Source organism: Nilaparvata lugens, chromosome 4, assembly GCF_014356525.2.
Source record: "Nilaparvata lugens isolate BPH chromosome 4, ASM1435652v1, whole genome shotgun sequence".
NCBI lineage: Eukaryota > Metazoa > Arthropoda > Insecta > Hemiptera > Delphacidae > Nilaparvata > Nilaparvata lugens.
Window position 1 is genome coordinate 74,792,502 of NC_052507.1, and position 22,853 is coordinate 74,815,354.

Consider the following 22,853-nt stretch of genomic DNA (forward strand, 5'->3'; position numbering starts at 1 on the left):
CAAAATACCTGGAAAAGGCAATATACCTGCAAATTCTGAATTACCTGAAACTAAACAACAAACTACATCTTCACCAACATGGATTCCGAAACGATAAGACAATAGATACAGCCTTAGCAGACCTCTTATGTTTTGTCACACAAAACTGGGAACAAAAGAAAAAGGTATCCGCAATCTTTCTAGATCTAAAAAAGGCCTTCGACAGTCTAGACTGGAGCATTCTAAAAACAGAAATTTGCAAAATAGGAATACGAGGCCAAGCGGGGAAGTGGTTGGAGGACTACCTAACAGACAGATACCAGTGCGTGGAGCTTAGATACAAGGACAAAGGCAAAACCATGACCGCCAGATCTCTAGCCCAACCTATGAAAAACGGAGTACCGCAGGGATCTGTGCTGGGACCATTATTATTTCTTATTTACATAAACGGTTTGCCCAAACAACTACCAATGTTTTCTAAATGTGTTCTATTCGCCGACGACACAACTTTAATCATAAATGGAAAAGACCAGGACGAATTACAATTAAATTATAATACTACCATAGCTTCAACAAAAACAGCCCTGACAAACCTAAAACTCAATATAAACACATCCAAAAGTACAGTAATAAATTTCAATACAAGATCAGCAACCGAAAACCAACTAGATACTGATGAAGAGGTGACAGATACAGCACGATTCTTGGGAATTACACTTGATGCACACCTAACATGGGATAAACACATTGAAAAGTTGGTAGGTAAACTATCCTCAGCCCTCTATGCCATCAAACGTATAAAGGCAATAGCTGACAAAAAAACTGCTCTGATGGCTTACTACTCGCTATTTGCATCACACATGGGCTATGGAATAATAGCATGGGGAGCAGCCCCGCAGACCTACATTGTGCAAATATTAATTCTCCAAAAGAAAATAATAAGAATAATAAATGGTTTACCACACGATACACACTGCAAACCATACTTCATACAGGATAGGATCCTCACTGTAATATCTCTATACATACTTAAAGCAATAATACATATAAAAAAATTCAAACCAGACAAGCCACACAGAAGAAATATCCACAAGCACAACACAAGAAGAAAAAATGATCTTGAAATTCCCTACAACAGACTACAAAAATCACAAAAACAGCCAGATTCCTCAGGGTGTAAATTTTTCAACTGTCTACCGGATGACCTCAAACAAATTGAATGTCAAAACCAATTCAAAAAGGCTCTCAAAAAGTATCTGACTGAGAACCCTCTGTATTCAATACAAGAATTCATGGAGCTAAGCGCTCAACGGAGATTCCGCTGATACCCTAACCTCGCCCTCCTACCTTACCTGACGTGCCCCTGATCTCAATGATATAGGTGGTAAAAATAAAAGTAAAGTAAAGTAAAGTAAATGAATCTTAAATCTTATTATTGTCCTGTCACCAGCTGGCTCAGATCTTTGTTTATAAGTAGACTTGAGATGCGCGTGAACACTAGCGTCAGGTGATCAATTTTCATAACGGCAAGGAAAGTTGTGTGAGTCCGCCACACCAGATTTTTAACTTGAGTAATTTATTATTATTACTTTTATTTATACCGCAATACTATTATTAGGAGTGCATACAGATGGATATATGATATTATAAAACTTTTTAATACTTCAAATAACATACAACAATAATAATTCAATCACGGGGTTTCCTAATAATTATTTTGAGTTGAATGTAGGCGCGGACAATTAAACATATTTTGCGGGTTTCAAAAATCGAAGTAATTCGATATTTCCAAACATCGAAGTCTCCGACGATACGATACGATATTGATATGAGATATAACCTATGAATATTAAAACTAAAGTAGCCTAGTTATATTATACTTATATAAAATTATACAATTGATTTTAGTTGTTTTGAAATATAAATATTCAATGATTTGAGAATATTAACATTAAACAGCAACCAATATGTTCAAAATCTCAGATGTGAGTTTGTCGGTGTTGAAGGAGTCAAAATACATCAAGCCATACCAAATGCACTACAAAGAAGTAAGTTTTTATATTTTTCAACCTTTCTAGACATTTTCTCTAGACTCTTTCTAGACATCAATTCAAAATTGTTTGTGCAAACTTTGTGGGTTGCTACCGCAATTTTATTGAGAAAGTTGGAGTTGGGTGGATGAAAGAGATGTTGAACTGGAATGGTTCTGGTCCTGTCATGGATAGATCTCAATGTGTTGAAATAACAATGGAAGAGAAAGGGGAAATAATTAATATTACTTATCAAATAGAGTGTCGATGTAGGTTTGGTGGTTGGTGTACTCCAGGGCTTTATACTTCCAAGGCCCTTAGCCCATTGCTATTTTGCTATAATGTAGATGATTTGCCACAAGTTATATCCCAGGAGAGTTTGTAATGAACCTATGCAGATGATACATTTGCAGCTCTCAGGATGCAAATGTATCCACTTGCAGCTCTCAGGATGCAAATGTGTCCATTTGCAGCTCTCAGGATGCAAGTGTGTTGGAGAAAGATTCTTTTTTGAATATGAATGCCATAGCCCAGTAACTTCCTCAACTCAAATTATGAATTAATGAATCAAAATCCCATTTTCTACAATTCAGACATAGAAATAGTTCCAGGGTAACAAACCATAATCAATGTGCAGATAAATGATAAAAATGTTGACCAGCCTCATTTCGTAAAATTCCTAGGGGTTCAGTACAGTATTTTAGATCACAAGACCACAACGACACGTCAAAAAACGCAAAAAGCAAGAAAGCTAATACCTTAAAAGTCCAGTCAATATAGACATAAAAAAAGGAGTGTGCTTCCAATTTATATTATAGTCCTGATTTTTCAATATATTATTTGGGTACATAAGAGAAGTCTAGAACTAATTTCTTCATGCAAAATTTCCTTTTGCTATATACAGAGTGGCCCAAAAACCTCGTATCTTCGGCTCATTTTCCAGTTTTTAGCTACTTCTGCCAAATATCGCAATCGGACAGAAAAATTTGCTCCCGCCTTTTTTTTTAGATTATAAAATTCTGAATAAAATGAGATCATTTGGAACTCTCCAATGAGTACTGAGTTTTGATTTTTCAAAAATGAGTGAAATTTAAAGAAAAAATCAATTTTGATGAATTTTAGTTTTTGATCGAAAATATCTTCCGATTGTTACCATTTAGATGTATAATCCAAATTCCCTCTGGGCGTATTCTTGTGCTCTACAATCTGAGATCAGGTAGAGCGCTCTATTTCATATAGATTTCCAGGTACACCTGACAACAATGCTAACGATTTCATCGTACTACACTTCATTCTTCTCGGCTCGTCAAGGCGGTCCAAAATCATGCATCATAAGTCAAATTCGGTCGAAAAATGGAAAAATTATTGTTGAGAGTACTTGAGCGCATATTCCAATACACAAAAAATGGCTTGCAAATTTCGTATCAAATGCCTTGCTAAGATCACACAGGGTGAGCCTAGCAAGTCCACTCATCTCAAAGCAATTGTAAACTCTATGGACCAAAAAATCAATTGCATCAATGATTGATCTGTTTTTTCTGAAACCAAGGATCTCTTCCTAAGGATATTTAGCACGTACTTACTTACGGATACAGTACAGTCTTCACAAGGTTCCAATTATAACTGAGGTGAAGAAACCAATAGAAAGGCCACTTCGAGAGTTGTTTGAGGAGCAGATATTTTTAGGATACAGTACCTCCACAGCATTAACAAAAATTCCAAACAAAGATTACTGTAACTACTGTAAAGATTACTGTGATTATTGTAATTGACTGGAAAACTTGACACTGCCTATTTGGAAACCCCAGTTCTTGGCAACGACTTCAAGTATTCAAGTAAGTCCACAAATGTTATTTTAGTTATTCCATAAGTTACCATAAGGCTAGATTAGTCAAGTCCATAAGGTACCAGACCCACAGGGACACATCATGAAAAAATAAATTAAGAATACCTGCTAGTAAAACAATTTATCGAAATGACACACTTGTGCTCAAGTGTGCTTGAGACACAAAGTGCTCGAAACTAGTTGTATTCCTATAAAAAATATAAAAAAGAATACGATTTTTATAATTTTTTACAATAATTGAACATTTAAGTAGCCCTATCAAAATAATTTATTTTAAAAATGGGATCTATCCTGAAGAATTTCATAAAATTTTAAGTACCTTAACTGATACTTTTCTTACAGAATGGAGTGAAAAAGGCATGGGACATGATCAAAGTACATCAAAGGTAATTATTTTTCAAAATTTCATAGGATCCTGTAATATATTTTTCCTACAGTTACGTTGAAAAGTGGCCATTGCTGCACTGATTAAGGAACGCAAAGAATCACTTTTCCGCTCTAGTGCGGGAAAAAATTTTCTGCACTCCAGATTTGCAACATGGCAACGCAAAATACTCAGTATGTTATATGGAGCAACAGTGCAGCAAAATCAAAATGAAGTTGGTAACAGTGACTGCTGTGGCTGCTATAGTGAGCAGAGGTGCAACGAAGCACAACGCGCTAATTATTACTATTATATATTATAACGAGGACAGCAACAGCACAGTGCCACCACAGCACACACCACACAGCCGCCTCGCCATTCAAACACTACTAAGTTATTTGATGGATTTCAGGCAATTTTACCCATAATTACCCACTTTTCATATTCAATGGTAACTGTAGGAAAAACTTAATGTGAAATACGTGCGCAAAGTTCCTCTGCTGCACTCAAGAAACCATTCCGCCCTCGCCTACGGCTCGGGCGTAAACGTTTCTTTCGGTGCAGCAAACTGTCACTTTGCGCACTAGTTGCACAAATAACTATTTTGTGATTACCAAACATGTGTCTTCTAGTCTCAGCAATTGATTTAAATTTTGTTGAAACATTAACATGCTAAGTATTCGCTCAATCATTATTTCTCTCTCTCTGCATGCTCAATGTCCAAAAATACCAGCATAGAATAGAAACGTCAATCTTAGAGGCGAAAAGTTCATAGAGTGCCTATTTTCTTACCCCCACCTCAAAACTTTCAGTGTCTCAGTCACATGTTGGGAAAGGTAAGGGGCTAGAATTATCATCGCGCCCTCTATTTTTACTTTCCTTGCCCTATTACCATAGGTAAGGAAAGTTATTGCTTTCCAAAAAAAATTAAGGTACCCTAATTTCATGTTTTCTATACGTTTCAAGGTCCCCTGAGTCCAAAAAAATGATTTTTGGGTGTTGGTCTGTGTATGTGTGTGTGTGTGTGGTGTGTGTGTGTGTGTGTGTGTGTGTGTGTGTGTGTGTGTGTATGTCTGTGAACACGATAACTCCATTCCTAATTAACCGATTGACTTGAAATTTTAAACTTAAGGTCCTTATACCATGAGGATCCAACAATAAGGAATTCAATAAAATCCAATTCAAGATGGCGGAAAAAATGGCGGATAATTACTAAAAAACCATGTTTTTCACGTTTTTCTCAAAAACGGCTCTAACGATTTTCTTCAAATTTATACCATGGATAGCTATTTATAAGCCCTATCAACTGACATGAGTCTCATTTCTGGGAAAATTTCAGGAGCTCCGTAATATTCTTGAGAAAAATTGCGGATAATGACTAAAAATCCATGTTTTTCACGGTTTTCTCGAAAACGGCTCTAACGATTTCCTTCAAATTTATACCATGGATAGCTATTTATAAGCCCTATCAACTGGCATGAGTCTCATTTCTGGGAAAATTTCAGGAGCTCCGTAATATTCTTGAGAAAAATAGCGGATAATGACTAAAAAACCATGTTTTTCACGGTTTTCTCGAAAACGGCTTTAACGATTTTCTTCAAATTTGAACCATGGATAGCTATTCATAAACCTTATCAAATGACATGAGTTTTTTCCCTGGGAAAAGTGCAGGAGCTCCGTAATATTCTCGAGAAAAATGGCGGATAATAATCAAAAAAACATGTTTTTCACGATTTTCTCAAAAATAACTTGACCGATTTTTTTCAAATTCATACCCTGTATAGTTATTTATCAGCTCTATAAACTGGCATGAGTCTCTTTTCTGGGAAAACAATGGGGGGTCCACCCCATCCTTGGGAAATGGACTTAGTAACCTCCTTCTCGTGCATGAGGTAGGTAGGTAGCGCAGTACATAAAAAGAACACATAGTCGAGATATTTCATCTGTAGAACAGCTGTTTTGACGACTTTAAAAAAATGACGACTAAAAAAATCATCAAATTTCACTATTATTCACACAAAGAAAAAGTACTTTGAAAACAATTATATATACACATATACAGAAGTCTGATCGTAGTTTCAAATATGAGCAAGGAAAGTTGTGTGAGTGTACCACACCAGATTTTTATTATTTGTTTATTAATGCTCAAAATAAAATAATACTCTTGATCTCACATTATTTTGGTATGGTTGGTTCAAAAGATCATCGGGATTATGATGTCTTTGTAGACTATAAATCTACAACTAATATTATAATACAATTCAAAAATATATAATGCATGAAAAATAAATTATACATTCATTAGCAATAAATTTGACAGTACTTAATTGGAAGAAAATACTTTTAAGTAGAGCTTGCTCCACCGACCTAGTGCACGCTCACCTTAACATAATTGACTCGACCTGAAAAAAACTGCTCCACTAAAGAACTGAACGAGAGATGAATTTCTCCACTTCTAGTATAGAAATTTAAAACCAATCTTGAAATTGAACGAGCGTCAGCGAGTTCTCACTTCTGACTTACTGAAGGACAAAGTCGTTTGTATGTTCTAATAAATGTTGGGCACCAACTACTAATATTATTACTAACACCAGTGGATCAGCGCTTTGAAATATTGGGTCCATTTTCAACAATGGCTAAATGTTAAAAATGCATTCAAAACCTTCCTTATGAGTGAAAATTATTAAGATTCTTTAAAAAAGTTCAACTGCCAAGTCAATAATTTGTTGTAAATCTCATTTAATACAATAGTACATGAAAATATTAGTATAATTCACATTCATAGCAATTATTGTTAAATGTTATCTTGTTATAACTTATTGTTCTTAATTGAACGAGCGTCAGCGAGTTCTCACTTTTGACTTACTGAAGGACAAAGTCGTTTGTATGTTCTAATAAATGTTGGGCACCAACTACTAATTATTACTAACACCAGTGGATCAGCGCTTTGAAATATTGGGTCCATTTTCAACAATGGCTAAATGCTAAAAATGCATTCAAAACCTTCCTTATGAGTGAAAATTATTAAGATTCTTTAAAAAAGTTTAACTGCCAAGTCAATAATTTGTTGTAAATCTCATTTAATACAATAGTACATGAAAATATTAGTATAATTCACATTCATAGCAATTATTGTTAAATGTTATCTTGGTATAACTTATTGTTCTTTAATTTCTAAAATATTAACTATCTTTTTTCAGCGTTTACATTATTATTTTCAATGTAACAAGGAAAGTCCTAGTCTGTGTGAGACAATTCAGGCCTGGTAATTATATTATTTATTAATAAATTAATTATCCATTCACAGTTAGCAAATCATAATATTATTCAAGACTGATGAACCACAATATTCAATGCGCTTAGTCGATAGTTTTGGACGTTTTCTTCTCAGTCTTATTCCTGAACAAATAATAATATTTATTTATTTATATTTTTTACAGAGAAGCACTGATTGGGAGAGAAAAACTAAGGATACTCCTTGTACTATTTCTTTCCCAAATTTAGATAACACTTAAAAAGTCCAAAATAGGGTTATGATTTCACTTAACTAAAATTTAGTCCCTTTTCACTCAAAAAACAACGAAAACTAAGATTTTAAATTTTGACGGTTGAAAACAGAATAAAAAAACAAAAATATCACACTCCAATCACCATTAATTGGAAAATTTTTGAGTAATTTTACAAAATTTAGAGCCAGAAAAAACAACTCACTATACAGCACAAATGCTTGGCTAAGCTTACAATTACCGTTAATGAGGTGTTTTAATGAGATTCACTCCAAACTGTTGAAGCAATGCTTGTAAATAATATTTATTCATTTATTTAGCTAAAACGAACAAATCATTAAATTGATTGGGGAAGGATCAACAGGCACAGCCCAAAACTGTTTCTTCCCCAAATTTTGTTTAATACACTAGTCCAAAAAGCAGGTTATGTTTCGTTCAGTTTGGGTCCAATTTTCAGTGAAAATACTTGAAAACAAGAAATTTGATGATTAATGATCCCCATTCATACACTGCTGACAGTTTATAGTGAATCTCACTATGGTTTGATTATATTGAGTTTTTATAGCTGAGTTTATTTCGTTTTAAATACAGTACTAAGAAACTCTTGCAATGCGTTTTTCCTGATTGATTTTTGATTTTCCATTATACATGTATCAAAACTAATATAATGATGAAATAAATCTAGGGTTAAACAATGTATTTAAATGGTGGCGCACATTGTGGACAAGTTGATTCATATATCATTACATTCAATCATGGAGAAAAAATATCATAATTAGATATCCCATGGTATAGGGTATATGTTTCAAATTTTAATATTAACTCAAGCCGATAGTCCTAGCAGTTCTTTCTTATGAAGCTATGTGACGCTGGTAGTTCTTACACTCTCACCCGGCCAAAACAGTAATAATAGACAGTAGTCGACAGTAATCAGCTGAGTTAACAAAAAAATCGGCTTGAAATCTGGAACATAAATTACCTATACCATGGGATATCTTCTTATGCTTTCTTTTCTCTATGATTCAACACTCTTAAGCTTGATAAGCTACCTTTCCAATGTTTTCTTCTACAATTTTTTCACCCTAATAGAGAATCAACTAAGTTTAGATTACTGATATTCTTATAAATTAGGATATCATATTTTACTACCAGTCGAAGAACTGAAATTTACTTTCATATGAAAAGTTATGAAGTAATACTATTTGAAATTGTTGCAGCTGTGTACTACAATTCTATTCCAGAGGAAGAGAGAGACGTGATTGATACTGAGAAGTATCCAGCCGAGCTGGGTCTCACTCTGGAGATTTGTGCTGGCATTGTAGACAAAAATCTGCCGCTCATTGAGATTGCTCGAGAAGAAGTCCATGAAGAATGTGGATACGACGTACCTGTCGATAAATTAGAAAAGATATTGACTTGCAGGTAATGCATCATACGGAAATTTCATCCATTTTTCTTACAAGGCTACCATAATTATTATTGAAATGAAATAAAAAATTTGAAGCACAAATTTTCTGTTTTAAAAGTGGGTTGATAAATCATAGTTCGGGTCAAATACAGGGTTGGGCAGGGAGGTATAGATGATTTGAAATAAGAGGTAATCACTCATTTTTTTAAACAAAACTAAAAATTTATTTTATAAGTGTGTACCTTGGATGTTGCCATTATAAAAATTGAATAGGAAACAATAATTATTAAACATTGTTTATGTACGAAAAATAACATGTGTTAAATGCTGTCCGTTTTTGTCCATACACTCCTGTAGACGTTGTGAGAAGTTGTCCATACTCCTCTGAAGCATTGCACGTAGTACCGCTCGAATTTCTTGTGTTATTATTTCACTCAGGGCTTCAAGGGTTCGTGGTTTGTTTGTGTATACACGAGCTTTTAGGTAGCCCCATAATAGTATATTTCGCACCTAGGGCCGAAAATGAGACTTTTCCGGCTCGAAATCGGTTTTCAAGTTCGAGGCCGTAGGCCGAGGACTAGAAAAGTTTGAGAGCTGGAAAAACATTTTTGCCCATGGTGAGAACGTTATTTTTCGCCACACAGAAAAATAAACAATATATGAGAATAATTGTTTATTAGGCACTTCCAAAAGCAAAACAGGAAGGTCATAGCTCCAACAAATCTGAGGTAATCTGAATATCGAGAAATTGTCCAAGTATTTTTATTTTTTATTCTGATTTGTCTAAATAACCTAAAAGATTTTGTTCAATTATGTAAGAGGTTGAGTTCATACTTTTTATTCTTCCAAATGACAATAAGATGATATTATTATAAATGTTTTGATTCTTGAATAATAAACACGAATAATGAAAAGTTTTTTGATCAGCTGTTTCAGCACACTTTAAATTTGGCCAATCTGAATGTCAACGTCAACAATGCTTGTTGTCGTTGACTTCGGAAGTTTAGGTTAGAAGTTCTATCCTACTCTGAAAATCGAATTTGAATAGTTTATAATATATATCTTATCTTTATTTTTTTCATCCAAATAAAATGGTAGTATCTTATTGCAAAATACTTTACTCAATTCTAGAAGCATAAACTAATTCCGTTTCATAAACTATTTTGTAAACATGTTCACATCAAATCAGAATCAGCTGACTTCAAGGTTATTTTACAGCCCTAGGGCCGAAAAACTTTTACCGGCCTGGTCAGAAAACAATCATTTTCGGCCTCCATATGACGCACGAAAACCAGCTCATTACATCCAAGTGGGGCGAAATAGTTATTTGTATATCTAGAGTGAAAAGTACGACTTTTTCTCCCTGTGGGAAAAAGTTTGAAGCCCCAGGCGAAGCCGAGGGCAACAATTTTCCTGAGGGAGAAAAAGTATTTTTCGCTCGTGATGTACACAACATTTTTCCTCATCTACATTTTTTTATAAAAACTGCAAATAAAATCATTTTAATAACTTACGTATTGGTGACAATGTTTCCTAACAACATAACCTAAAATCTAAAACCTAAAAACCGGTCGGCTGATTGGCACTGCCGATTGCGCTATCTATCGGCAAAAGTTGTAATATCAGCTGAGCGGCTACCAAAAATGGCTGACTCCAGATCACGCATTTCAGATTTGAATTGCAGATCAAAAATATTTTTTGGCTGGTATTTTGAATAGAATAGAATATTTTAAAAATTGTTGAAATTTTTATCGTCTACTAATATTAAGAATATAATATCATACAAACATATATTTCATGAGTTGATCAAATTTCTTGTTGTGGTATTGAATTCAGTTGACTCAATGACAGACACCTCTATTACGCTTTCTCATCTGAGCTTAGACCTTCTAACCTATTACAATGTAAGTTTTAAAATAGAGATGCTTCCCATGTAATTTAAATGTAGTCACTTTTCCTCCCTAGGGAGTTTTTCTGTTTTTTACTACTGAGAGCGAAAAAGTGACACTTTAGTATTATGTTTCAGGGAGTAAAATAAGTACTTTAGACAGTAGGTGGAGGAAAAAATAATTATTGGCCCTTACTTTTTTTGAGGAAACGGTCGAACCGTCAATGTCAATACGGATCGTTACCTAACGATGCTGCGTGAATTTTTTGTGCCACAATTGAGAAGATGACGTCAATAGTATATGGTTTCAAGAAGATGAGGCGACATGCCATACATCGAGAGCAGCTATGGAATTTCTAAGGCAGACCTTCCCTGGACGCCTCATCTCGTTTCGTGGAGATGTGGAATGGCCTCCTCGGTCACCGGTCCAGTCACCTTGTGACTATTTTTCATGGGGCTAACTAAATGCACGTGTATCCATAAACAAACGAACCCTTGATGTCCCGAGTGAAACAATAAAACAATAAATTCGAGCGGTACCACGTGCAATGCTTTAGACAACTTCTCAGAACGTCTACAAGAGTGTATGGACAAAAATCTGGTGTGGCGCACTCACACAACTTTCCTTGCCGTTATGAAAATTTATCACCTGACGCTAGTGTTCACGCGCATCTCAAGTCTACTTATAAACAAAGATCTGAGCCAGCTGGTGACAGGACAATAACGCTGGAGACATACGAGGTCTACGATCTCTTCATAGTGAATGATTTAATAGAATCAACAGTTGCTAACAGTTTGCAATTGGATAATCACATTTTCTCGAATTTCTAGCTTATTTTCAATTTTAGGTGGAAATGCTACTAAACATTAATTGTAGAGATTTTCATGCTCAATCTTTTCCACTCGAAATTTTTCGTTTAAATTTTATCTGAAGCCTGATAATTGGGAATCTAAAATCAAACTTTGCATAGATGGGGCGGAGCTCCTGAAATTTTTACAGATATGGGACTGGTGACTGTTGATAGAGCTCATCAATGATCATTCTAGGTATAAATTTAATCAAAATTGTTGGAGCCGTTTTCGAGAATATCGCGAAAAACCCTGTTTTTGACAACATTTTCTCCATTTTAGCCGCCATGTTGAATTGCATTTTATCGAAATTGTTCGTGTCGGATCCTTATAGGGGAAGGACCTTAAGCTCCAAATACATAAACTCATACACACACATACACATACAGACCAATACCCAAAAACCACTTTTTTGGACTCAGGGGACCTTGAAACGTATAGAAATTTAGAAATTTGGGTACCTTAATTTTTTTTCGTAAATCAATACTTTCCTTACCTATGGTAATAGGGAAAGGAAAGTAAAAACGGACAGCATTTAAGAGATGTTTTTTTCATATACAATCAATGTTTTAATTTTTTCCACTTTAATTTTTATAATGGCAACATTCAAGGTACACACTTGAAAATAAATGTCGAGCTTCGTTTGAAAATGAGTGAGTAACTGTTATTTCAAATCATATTACTCCCTGCCCAACCCTGTCTGTTCTATCCACATTACACTGCAGACGAATAATGAAGATCTCCACCTTTTATTTGTGATTAGGGGGAATACATTGTGGAGCGGCGAAAGTATTTTCGAACTTGAGTGTTGAATATAATGCATGTATTAAAACATACTGCTCCACGATTCGCCACCAGAGTGCACCACCATGCAACACTCTCAAGCTTGAAGCTACCTTCGTCGCTCACTATGTTTTCACCCTCACACATAGTAATACACAATTATTCCTCGTTTCAACATAGTCTTGGGAAATTTTTGTTTCAGACAAGGCGCTTTGAATGGAAATTTCCAAACAATGTACTACACGGAAGTCACTGACAGCATGAAGACAGGAAAAGGTGAGATAGGCATAGTTTTACCACTGCATAGTAGCGTTGGCAATACTTGATATTATGTCAGCTAAATCGAAATTGAAAAAAAATCTGGTGTGGTACACTCACACAACTTTCCTTGCTCATTGAACTGTAAGCCTCATTCTCAAACGAGAATAATTTAGGGGAATAACATAATGACGATTGGCGGCAACATATTTGAAACTACGATCAGACTACTGCATATGTGTATATATACTGTAATTGTTTTCAGAGTACTTTTTCCTTTGTGTAAATTGTGAAATTCGATGATTTTTTTAAAAGTCGTCAATACAGCTGTTCTACAGATGAAATATCTCGACTAAGTTATGTGCTCTTTTTATAAACACTGCTCTACTTACCTACCTCATGCACGAGAAGGTTACAAAGTCCATTTCTCAAGGATGGGGTGGGCCCCCATTAGTTTTTCAGGAAGGAGACTCATGCTAGTTGATAGAGCTGATAAATAACTATACAGGGTATGAATTTGAAAAAAATCGGTCAAGTCATTTTTAAGAAAATTGTGAAAAACATGGTTTTTTAGCAATCATCCGCCATTTTTCTCAAGAATATTAAGGAGCTCCTGCAATTTTCCCAGAATTGAGACTCATGTCAATTGATAGGGCTTATAAATAGCTATCCATGGTATAAATTTGAAGAAAATCGTTAGAGCCGCTTTCGAGAAAATCGTGAAAAACATGGTTTTTTAGTCATTATCCGCCATTTTTCTCAAGAATATTATGTAGCTCCTGAAATTTTCCCAAAAATGAGACTCCTGTTAGTTGATAGGGCTTATAAATATCCATGTTATATATTTGAAGAAAATCGTTAGAGCCGTTTTCGAGAAAAACGTGAAAAACATGGTTTTTTAGTAATTATCCACCATTTTTTCCGCCATCTTGAATTGAATTTTATTGAATTTCTTATTGTTGGATCCTTATGGTATAGGGACCTTAAGTTTAAAATTTCAAGTCAATCAGCTAATTAGGAATGGAGTTGTCGTGTTCACAGACATACACACACACGGACCAACACCCAAAAATCATGTTTTTGGACTCAGGGGGCCTTGAAACGTATAGAAAACTTGAAATTAGGGTACCTTAATTTTTTTTTGGAAAGCAATACTTTCCTTACCTATGGTAGTAGGGCAAGGAAAGTAATTAATTTTTTTGGAAAGCAATACTTTCCTTACCTATGGTAGTAGGGCAAGGAAAGTAATAATTGTTCTATTGTGAATGAATGAATGAATGAATGAAGTTTTATTCTCAATAAGCACAATACAAGGAAATGTAAAATACATGCATATCAAAAACAAACAAACAAGATTATTATATACAAAATCTTATAATATGAGATATTTTAATATTATAATGCAACTTATTACTTATTGAGAAAAATACAATCCAGCACGTAAGATGCAACTTACGGACCGCTGGAGGGAGTCTAACACAATATTTTACTAAAGCAATAGAATGGACTGAAAAAAAAGAAAAAAGAAAGATAAAAAAACATTTATGGGCTGTAATCAAAATAGGATATTAGTAATTTAATTATTAAAGAGATGATGCTAATTAGAGAAAGCAAAAGAAAATCATTAAAAATAGAGATTCAAATTGTGTGAAAAGATTAATTTATTGATTTATGTTGCAAAAAAAAACGGTAAGAAGAGCAGGGAAAATACAAAAAAAATAAAGAGGAGAAAAAATAAAAAGAAAAGCAAGATAACAGAATGCAAAGTTAACAGAATGGAAAGAAAAATAGACGGATTAAACAATAATTATGAATAAAAACTTTAGAGCTTCGGGAGTGAGTGACAAAAGCCAAATTTTAATTAATCTCTTAATCTTATTTCCACAATTACATGCCGCAATGGCATTCTTGACCTCAAGCGGCAAAGCATTATAAAATCTAGGTGCCAGGAAAATGAACGTTTTACGAAAAAGAGTGCAATTTGGTTTAGGACATCTGACTTGGGAAGCCGCAGTCCGCCTGGTCTGTCGAAGTGCGGTAACAGGCTGACAGTAATCAATTGTCACACCTCTATTTCCACTTATATTGAAGAACAATGACAAAACCTTGAATACATATAGGAACCTAACAGGCAAAATTCTAAGATGACAGAACAGTGGAAATGTATGATCATCAAACCTACTGCCCGTTATCAATCTTATAAAAGCTTTTTGAAGTTTAATAATTGGATCCTGGTTAGCGTAATAGGAGCTTCCCCAACATGTGATTCCATATTCAATTTTGGAATGTACAAATGAAAAATAAAGTTCCTTCATTACATTAAAATCGCACAAATATTTAATGCGATGGAAAATCATCAAATAGAACCTTAAAGACTTCTTTAGAGTTTCAATTTGTTGCCTCCAATTCAGATTTTCATCCAGTGAAAGACCCAAATATTTGATAGTCTTTGCTGGACTGATACTGGGACAGTCACAGCTAGAATAGGAACAAACCGGAGAGTGAAAGCGCAGTGGAGCAGGCAAGTCAGCACTTCCAGAGAGACTGAACATCATATAATTAGTTTTGGCTACATTAATTTTAAGTTTGTTACATGTAAACCATAGAGATATTTTGTTCAAGTCAGACTGCATTTTCTGATGTAAATCTTGAAGGTTATTACTTTTATATGAAAGAGCAGTGTCGTCCGCAAAAGCAGTTATCCGTCCATTCAATTCACCATTATACAAATCATTTACAAAAATTAAGAAGAGAATAGGGCCAAGAACCGAACCTTGCGGCACACCACAAGTTATGGGTAATACTTCACTTGCAACGTTTCTGATCCTCACATACTGTTTCCTACCCTGTAGGAAGGACTTAAACCAATCTAGTGGAATTCCCCTTACACCAGCACTCTCCAGCTTGCGGAACAGCAGACTATGATTAACTGTATCGAATGCTTTACTAATATCCAGGAAGATTCCCGCTGTTTTGCCACTACAGCCACTGTTTAATCCTGAATAGACATATTCCAAAAGATTCTGTAAGGCAATTTCTGTACAAAGATTTTCCCTGAAACCGAACTGGCAGGCCGAAAAAAAGTTGCAGCTATTGAGGAATGAAAGTAATCTAGTTTTTATAATTTTTTCAAATAGTTTTGACATGACTGGTAATAATGAGATGGGTCTGTAGTTTTCTTTACTGAGTTTATTTCCTTTTTTGAAGATGGGAACAACAGTAGCCGACTTCAGTATTTCAGGAAAACAACCAGATACCAACGACAAGTTAAACAAATATAAAAGAACTGAAGAAATAGAAGAAAAGTTATCTTTAAGGATTCTAGCAGTCACAACATCGTCACCCGAACTTTTACGAGTAGAAAGAGAGTCAACAAATGTTATGAGTTCAACAAGTGTAACAGGGCTGAAAAAAATAGATTTATGGCTAGTTTTAATTCTGAAGGACTCTGAAGATTGTGCCTGAATATGGGTGGGTAAAGCAGGAAAGAATCAGAAAGATTCTTAGGCATTTCAATAAAGTATTTATTCATTACGTCAGAAACTAGGCGGTTGTCATCAATTAAAATACCATTCTCCTGCAACACAATATCCGTATCTTTATTATTGTCTTTTACTGGGAAAAGTGTTTTTATTGTTTTCCATTTTTCTCGGGGGTTATGTTTTTGAATGAATAACTGTGAAGAGTAAAATAGAAGTTTGGCCTCTTTCACCCATACTTTTATTTTATCTTTCATATTTACGAATTTTCTTTTGAGGATCAAATTGTTTGGATCATTTTTATGCATCTTATGCAATTTGTCTCTTACATATATGGCATTGGACAAACCAGGAGTCATCCAGGGCTTTAACATTTTTATGTTCTGTTTGTATTAATATTTTTTGTGATTCTACAATACAGTTATTTAAGATTTGATAAAAAATATCAAATGCTTTGTTAGTTTCGGGTTCTTCAAAGACAGGTTCCCAATTTTCATATTTTAATAAGGTACTCAAACGCTTGTGGTCCAATTTTTTAAATTCAGACTGCTGAATCCTTCTCTTTTCAATAACTATAGGCAAAATACAAGCCACCGCCCGGTGATCCGTGATTAGGGTTTCAATGACAGCAACTTTGTCAATGACAAAAAGATTTGAACGATATGATAAGTGGTCAATACAGGTTGAAGATGACCCCACTACCCTCGTCCCTATATCTATTAACTGCTGCATACCATTTCCATTGAGACAATTTAGATACGAATCACTATAAACATCCGAAACACTAACATTTAGGTTAACATCCCCTAGACAATATAAATCTGAGCTGGTGGTAGCCAAGAATCTATCAAAACTGGCAATAAATGTATGCCGATCACCTAGGTGAAATCTGTACAAACCTAACACATTAAATAAATAATTCTTGTATTTACAAAAAAGTAACAGTGAGTCACAGTCAGCAATGCAACAATCCTTTTTAGTGGCAGTAATAGAAGAATGAACAAAGATCACAACACCGCCCGCCCTCGTCACAGAACCAGCAGCAGCAAAGCTTTCATATCCGACAATATTATATAAATTTAATTCATTCATATCCTGCAACCAGGCTTCACTTAAAATTATTATATGTGGCTTGGTTATTAAATTATTAATGTATGAAAGGAAGTTATCAAAATTAGTATTTAGGCTTCGGATGTTTTGATGGAAGAACAAAATACCAGAATCCGAATCAAAAAACTCATTCACTTCATCAATTGAGCTTAAAAGAGTCGTTTCAGAATTATTCATTCGCTAACTTTGAAGTTTAAATTAACTAGCATCAATCAACAATTGCACTCCTTTCCATAAATTTGATATAAATGGGGGAAAAATAAATGAATCTTTTGAACAAATGAAAATCAATTTGGCAAAAGCAGCTCCACCAGAACATAATATGAATAGAAGAAAACAGTTTAAACTAACATGATTGATAATAAACAACGATAGACCGCTACAAAAATCTGTTATCAATTCGACTGGGATAGCCATCACAATCATAACGGAGCTTGATAAAGCTCTGAACTGAGTGATAAAATTTGTGTCACCAGTACTATGCTTTCCAATGCTGAAAATGTTATCATTACACAAAAATTGAGATAAACCAACTAGAGCACATCGCTTGACCCAATGTGCACAATTGTGAATGACAACCTCGAAAGGTTTTCTTCCAGTTGAGAAATCTTGATAGTAGGTTCTGGTCTCAGAACTATTTCCAACATTAGTTGTTTTGGTGCCGGGATGGAGCAATAAAAATTAAAAAACTCCTAATCACACTTTCACTAACCTTTCAAGTTCACATTATCTTGTTTTGCTCTTCCTAGAAATCATATTCATACGTTCATTTATTAATACAATCACAAAGCAACTGGGAGAGAGCAACAGGCTCATATTTATTGATGTTCATTCAATCAATCAAGTTTTATTGAACAAAATATTTACATTGGAGGTCCCACTAAACCTGAAGGTTTTTCAGTAGGTGCATATATAAGTATACATAGCAAATTATAGAATCGTACATTACAAAGAAACAAAATTAAAAAATTTGATAAGAGGAAGAGAAAAAAAATTTTTTTTGCATGCAAAGGGAATTTGGGAAGTAAGAAGAAGATGTAGAGGAAGGGAGGTGGTGAGGAGGGTGAACTTATCTAGGAACTAGAATAATAAAATTTAAGAAAAGAAATTAGATAAACTACTCAAGTAAAAGAAAAATATCAATCAAATCAAATCATAAAAAATGAGTATTCACTATTTATGAAAACAAAAATTATAATAAACATACATGGGGGAAAAATTGAGAAATGAAGTTTGAATTTCAAGAAATAATTATAAGTGGTCGCTCTAGCTGGCGGCAGTGACTCAATAAAATTAATTTACCAGCAAAATCTCTGCTAGCTGTTTCTTTATATGAGATTATTGTTATTTATTACATAGCTAAGAACATCACTTTTTGTATAATCACGAATATTCAGAGGCAATTTATTAAATAATTTTGGAAGCATGTAGAGGAGTGATCTTTTTCCATATATATTTCTAAATCGAGGTAACTGATATATAACTGGTGATCTTAAATTGTAAGGAGATGGTGGAGCAAAGGATCTGTATTGAATATTATTCTTTAATAATATCGCTTTTATCGCTTAGTTTCGCTTTTATTTCACGTACAGATTTTATTTTGTAGAGTCCAATCAATTCCGCTTTTAATCTTCACAATTTTTCAAACGAAACCGCTTTTTAATATCTTGGGCCCGGTTGCACAACAGCCGGTTAAATTTTAACCGTGATCAATTTCACGAGAACCAATCAGAGAAGGCGTTTTTGAAAAGACGGCTTCTCTGATTGGTTCTTGTGGAATTAATCAAGGTTAAAATTTAACCGGCTGCTGTGCAACCGGCACTAACTTGGTATTGAAAGTGCTTTGTTATAAAACATCTGTTCAAGTTTTGTCCTAATACTGCATCAACCGAAACTAATAATTTTGTCAAATTCGTTATTAAATGTTTTCAAAGAATAACAATAGGCTGGACACAAATAAAAATAATATGGTAACTTGAAAGATTTTGAATTATTATACAAATGAAAGAATTTTCGAATAGTATATTATGAATACTATTATGTACAATCAGATTGTCTTCTATAATTATTTGGAAATATAAAATGTATATTTTCAACATTGTCGCATCACATTTTTACTTTCCTTGCCCTATGACCATAGGTAAGGAAAGTATTGCTTTCCAAAAAAATCAAGGTACCCTAATTTCAAGTTTTCTATACGTTTCAAGGTCCACTGAGTCCAAAAACATGATTTTTGGGTATTGGTCTGTGTGTGTGTGTGTGTGTGTGTCTGTGAACACGATAACTCCATTCCCAATTAACCGATTGACTTGAAATTTTAAACTTGAGGTCCTTATACCATGAGTATCCGACAATAATAAATTCAATAAAATTCAATTCAAGATAGCGGATAATTACTAAAAAAACCTTGTTTTTCTCGAAAACAGCTCTAACGATTTTCTTCAAATTTATATCATGGATAGCTATTTATAAGCCCTATCAACTGACATGAGTCTCATTTCTGGAAAAATTTCAGGAATTCCGTAATATTCTTGAGAAAAATGGCGGATAATTACTAAAAAACCATGTTTTTCACGATTTTCAAAAAAAGGACTTGACCGATTTTTTTTCAAATTCATACCCTGTATAGTTATTTATCAGCTCTATCAACTGGCATGAGTCTCCTTCCTGAGAAACTAATGGGGGGTCCACCCCATCCTAGAGAAATTGACTTTGTGACCTCCTTCTCGTGCATGAGGTAGGTAGGTCTAGGTAGAGCAGTTTATAAAAATCTGGTGTGGCGCACTCACACAATTTTCCTTGCCGTTATGAGAATTGATCACCTGAAGCTAGTGTTCACGCGCATCTCAAGTCTACTTATAAACAAAGATCTGAGCCAGCTGGTGACAGGACAATAACGCTGGAGACATACGAGGTCTGCTATCTCTTCATAGTGAATCATTTAATAGAATCAACAGTTGCCAACAGTTTGCAATTGGATAATCACATTTTCTCGAATTTCGAGCTTATTTTCAATTTAAGGTGAAAATGTTACTGAACATTAATTGTAGAGATTCTCATGCTCAATCTTTTCCACTCAACTTTTTTTGTTTAAATTCTATCTGAAGCCTGATAATTGGGAATCTAAAATCAAACTTTGCATAGTTGTGGCGGAGCTCCTGAAATTTTTACAGATATGAGACTCGTGGCAGTTGATAGAGCTTATCAATGACTATTCTAGGTATAAATTTAATCAAAATTGTTGGAGCCGTTTCGAGAAAATCGCGAAAAACCCTGTTTTTGACAACATTTTTGCCATTTTAGCAGCCATCTTGAATTGCATTTGTTCGAAATTATTCGTGTCGGATCCTTATATTGTAAGGACCTTAAGTTCCAAATTTCAAGTCATTCCGTTAATTGGGAGATGAGATATCGTGTACACAGACGCACATACACTCATACACACACACACATACATACCAATACCCAAAACCACTTTTTTGGACTCAGGGTACCTTGAAACGTATAGAAATTTGGGTACCTTAATTTTTTTCGGAAAGCAATACTTTCCTTACCTATGGTAGGTAATAGGGCAAGGAAAGTAAAAAGAACACATAGTCGAGATATTTCATCTGTACAACAGCTGTTTTGACGACTTTAGAAAATCATCGAATTTCACAATTTACACAAAGGAAAAAGAACCCTGAAAACAATTATTATATATACACATAAATAGTAGACTGATCGTAGTTTCAAATATGCTACCGCCAATCGTCATTATGTTATTCCCCTAAATTATTCTCGTTTGAGAATGAGGCTTACAGTTCAATGAGCAAGGAAAGTTGTGTGAGTGTACCACACCAGATTTTTTATAATGTCAAAATTTTGATTGATTTCTCTTAAATTTTCTAGGAGGCGGCCTTGAAAGCGAAGGAGAATGTATCGAAGTGGTTGAATTAACACTGGAAGAAGCCAAAAAGTGTTTGGAAACGGATAATCTCAGATCAGGCCCTTCATTCCTCTTCGGTCTAACATGGTTCTTCCTCAACAAAGCTAGCAAATTTACTTAGATCATTCATTTGGTGCAGTTTTTAATATGACGTGATATGTAATTTCTTGTTTCAATTCCGTTTTATTGATATTATCCCCATTTTATATTTCTCGGTTCTCCTTGTATTTATTCCTCACTCATATTCAATTGTAAATCATTTTCAATAGAATCAGCTTTCCGCTCAAATTCCACCTGGCTGGAAGGATGAACTTTGCCATTATTATAATATAAATCACTACCTTTTACAGCCAATAATTTTAGATACTGTTGTTGAAAATGCACTATACATTATAGGAAACTCACTTGTAGATGTAAGAACAAATTCCCAACAAGGTATCTCTAAATTAGAAGCACCCAATTTTCAATTAAGTAAATATATAATTTCAATTAACTATAACCATACCTGGAGTAACTTGAATTCAACCATCTTCTGAATTGGCATATCCTCTGTGTACACATTTGAAATGAGATGTGATCCTATTTTTTGGAGACTGCAATAAATATAAATTCGTTAAAATATTTATGCATTATTGGATTTTGTTCTTCCTACTCATAGAATTATACGGTCGATTTTGAATAAATTTTGAGTATCCAAAATAATAAATCTGTTAAGGCCAGCTACTAACCTAACGTTTCATTCAGGACCTCCTATATACCTCGTTTTTGCTTCATCGGACATTATTTTCGACTGACAGGCGAACAGTGTTTTGTAACAGGTGACCTGCAACAGCACTCAAACTACTGCACACCCAAGTCACATCTTAAGCTGCGTACACATATACGCGCCCCCAACCCGCACCGAGCACGCTCCGCCCTCGTTCCTCCATCGCACCGCAGTCGCTCCACCTCCGCTCTGCAGTCGCACCCATCATGAACGTTACGGAAGATGATAGATCTTCTCGCGTTCCTCGGTCGAGCCACTCTTGCTCCCCGGTCGATCATCAATCGCTCTGCTGGAGTGACGTTCGGTTGCGGAGCAGAGCGAAAGTCTGTACGCACCTTAATAAGTGACCTAACCTTCAGGTTTTCGGCTGTATAGTCGAATTGTACCTGTTAAACTTTACCTTAGGACGAGACTATATGAGGCATTTTTTTCAGACGAGTCGGCAGGGCAGGGAACTCTCCGATTGGCTGATTATTAGCTGAATGCCGAACGCAAACCCAATCAGCCAATTACAGAGTTTCTTGCCGACTCGTTCTGAAAAGTGAAAAATCTGGTGTGGTGCACTCACACAACTTTCCTTGCTGTTTTGAAAATTGATCACTTAACGCTAGTGTTCACGCGCATCTCAAGTCTACTATTCAAAGATCTGAGCCAGCTGG

The 22,853-nt window shown here is 34.7% G+C and overlaps 1 protein-coding gene across 1 annotated transcript; it reads left to right on the top strand.

Annotated features, from left to right (window-relative positions):
• Positions 1–1,528: 1,528 nt before the first annotated feature.
• LOC111044332 (uridine diphosphate glucose pyrophosphatase NUDT14) lies at positions 1,529–21,948 on the top strand. The gene is made up of 6 exons (XM_022329448.2): positions 1,529–2,027; positions 4,198–4,241; positions 7,420–7,484; positions 8,943–9,147; positions 12,856–12,929; positions 21,392–21,948. Exons 1-6 carry the CDS (start codon positions 1,947–1,949, stop codon positions 21,547–21,549), a joined length of 627 nt encoding a protein of 208 aa, XP_022185140.1. The 5' UTR covers positions 1,529–1,946; the 3' UTR covers positions 21,550–21,948.
• The last annotated feature ends 905 nt before the right edge of the window (positions 21,949–22,853 follow it).

Excerpts from the sequence above, each read along its gene's own strand:
- LOC111044332 (XM_022329448.2), top strand. The coding sequence starts at position 1,947 with ATGTTCAAAATCTCAGATGTGAGTTTGTCGGTGTTGAAGGAGTCAAAA. Across the intron at positions 9,148-12,855 it reads GAAAAGATATTGACTTGCAG|ACAAGGCGCTTTGAATGGAA; the intron begins GTAATGCATCAT and ends TTTTTGTTTCAG. Across the intron at positions 12,930-21,391 it reads CAGCATGAAGACAGGAAAAG|GAGGCGGCCTTGAAAGCGAA; the intron begins GTGAGATAGGCA and ends TAAATTTTCTAG.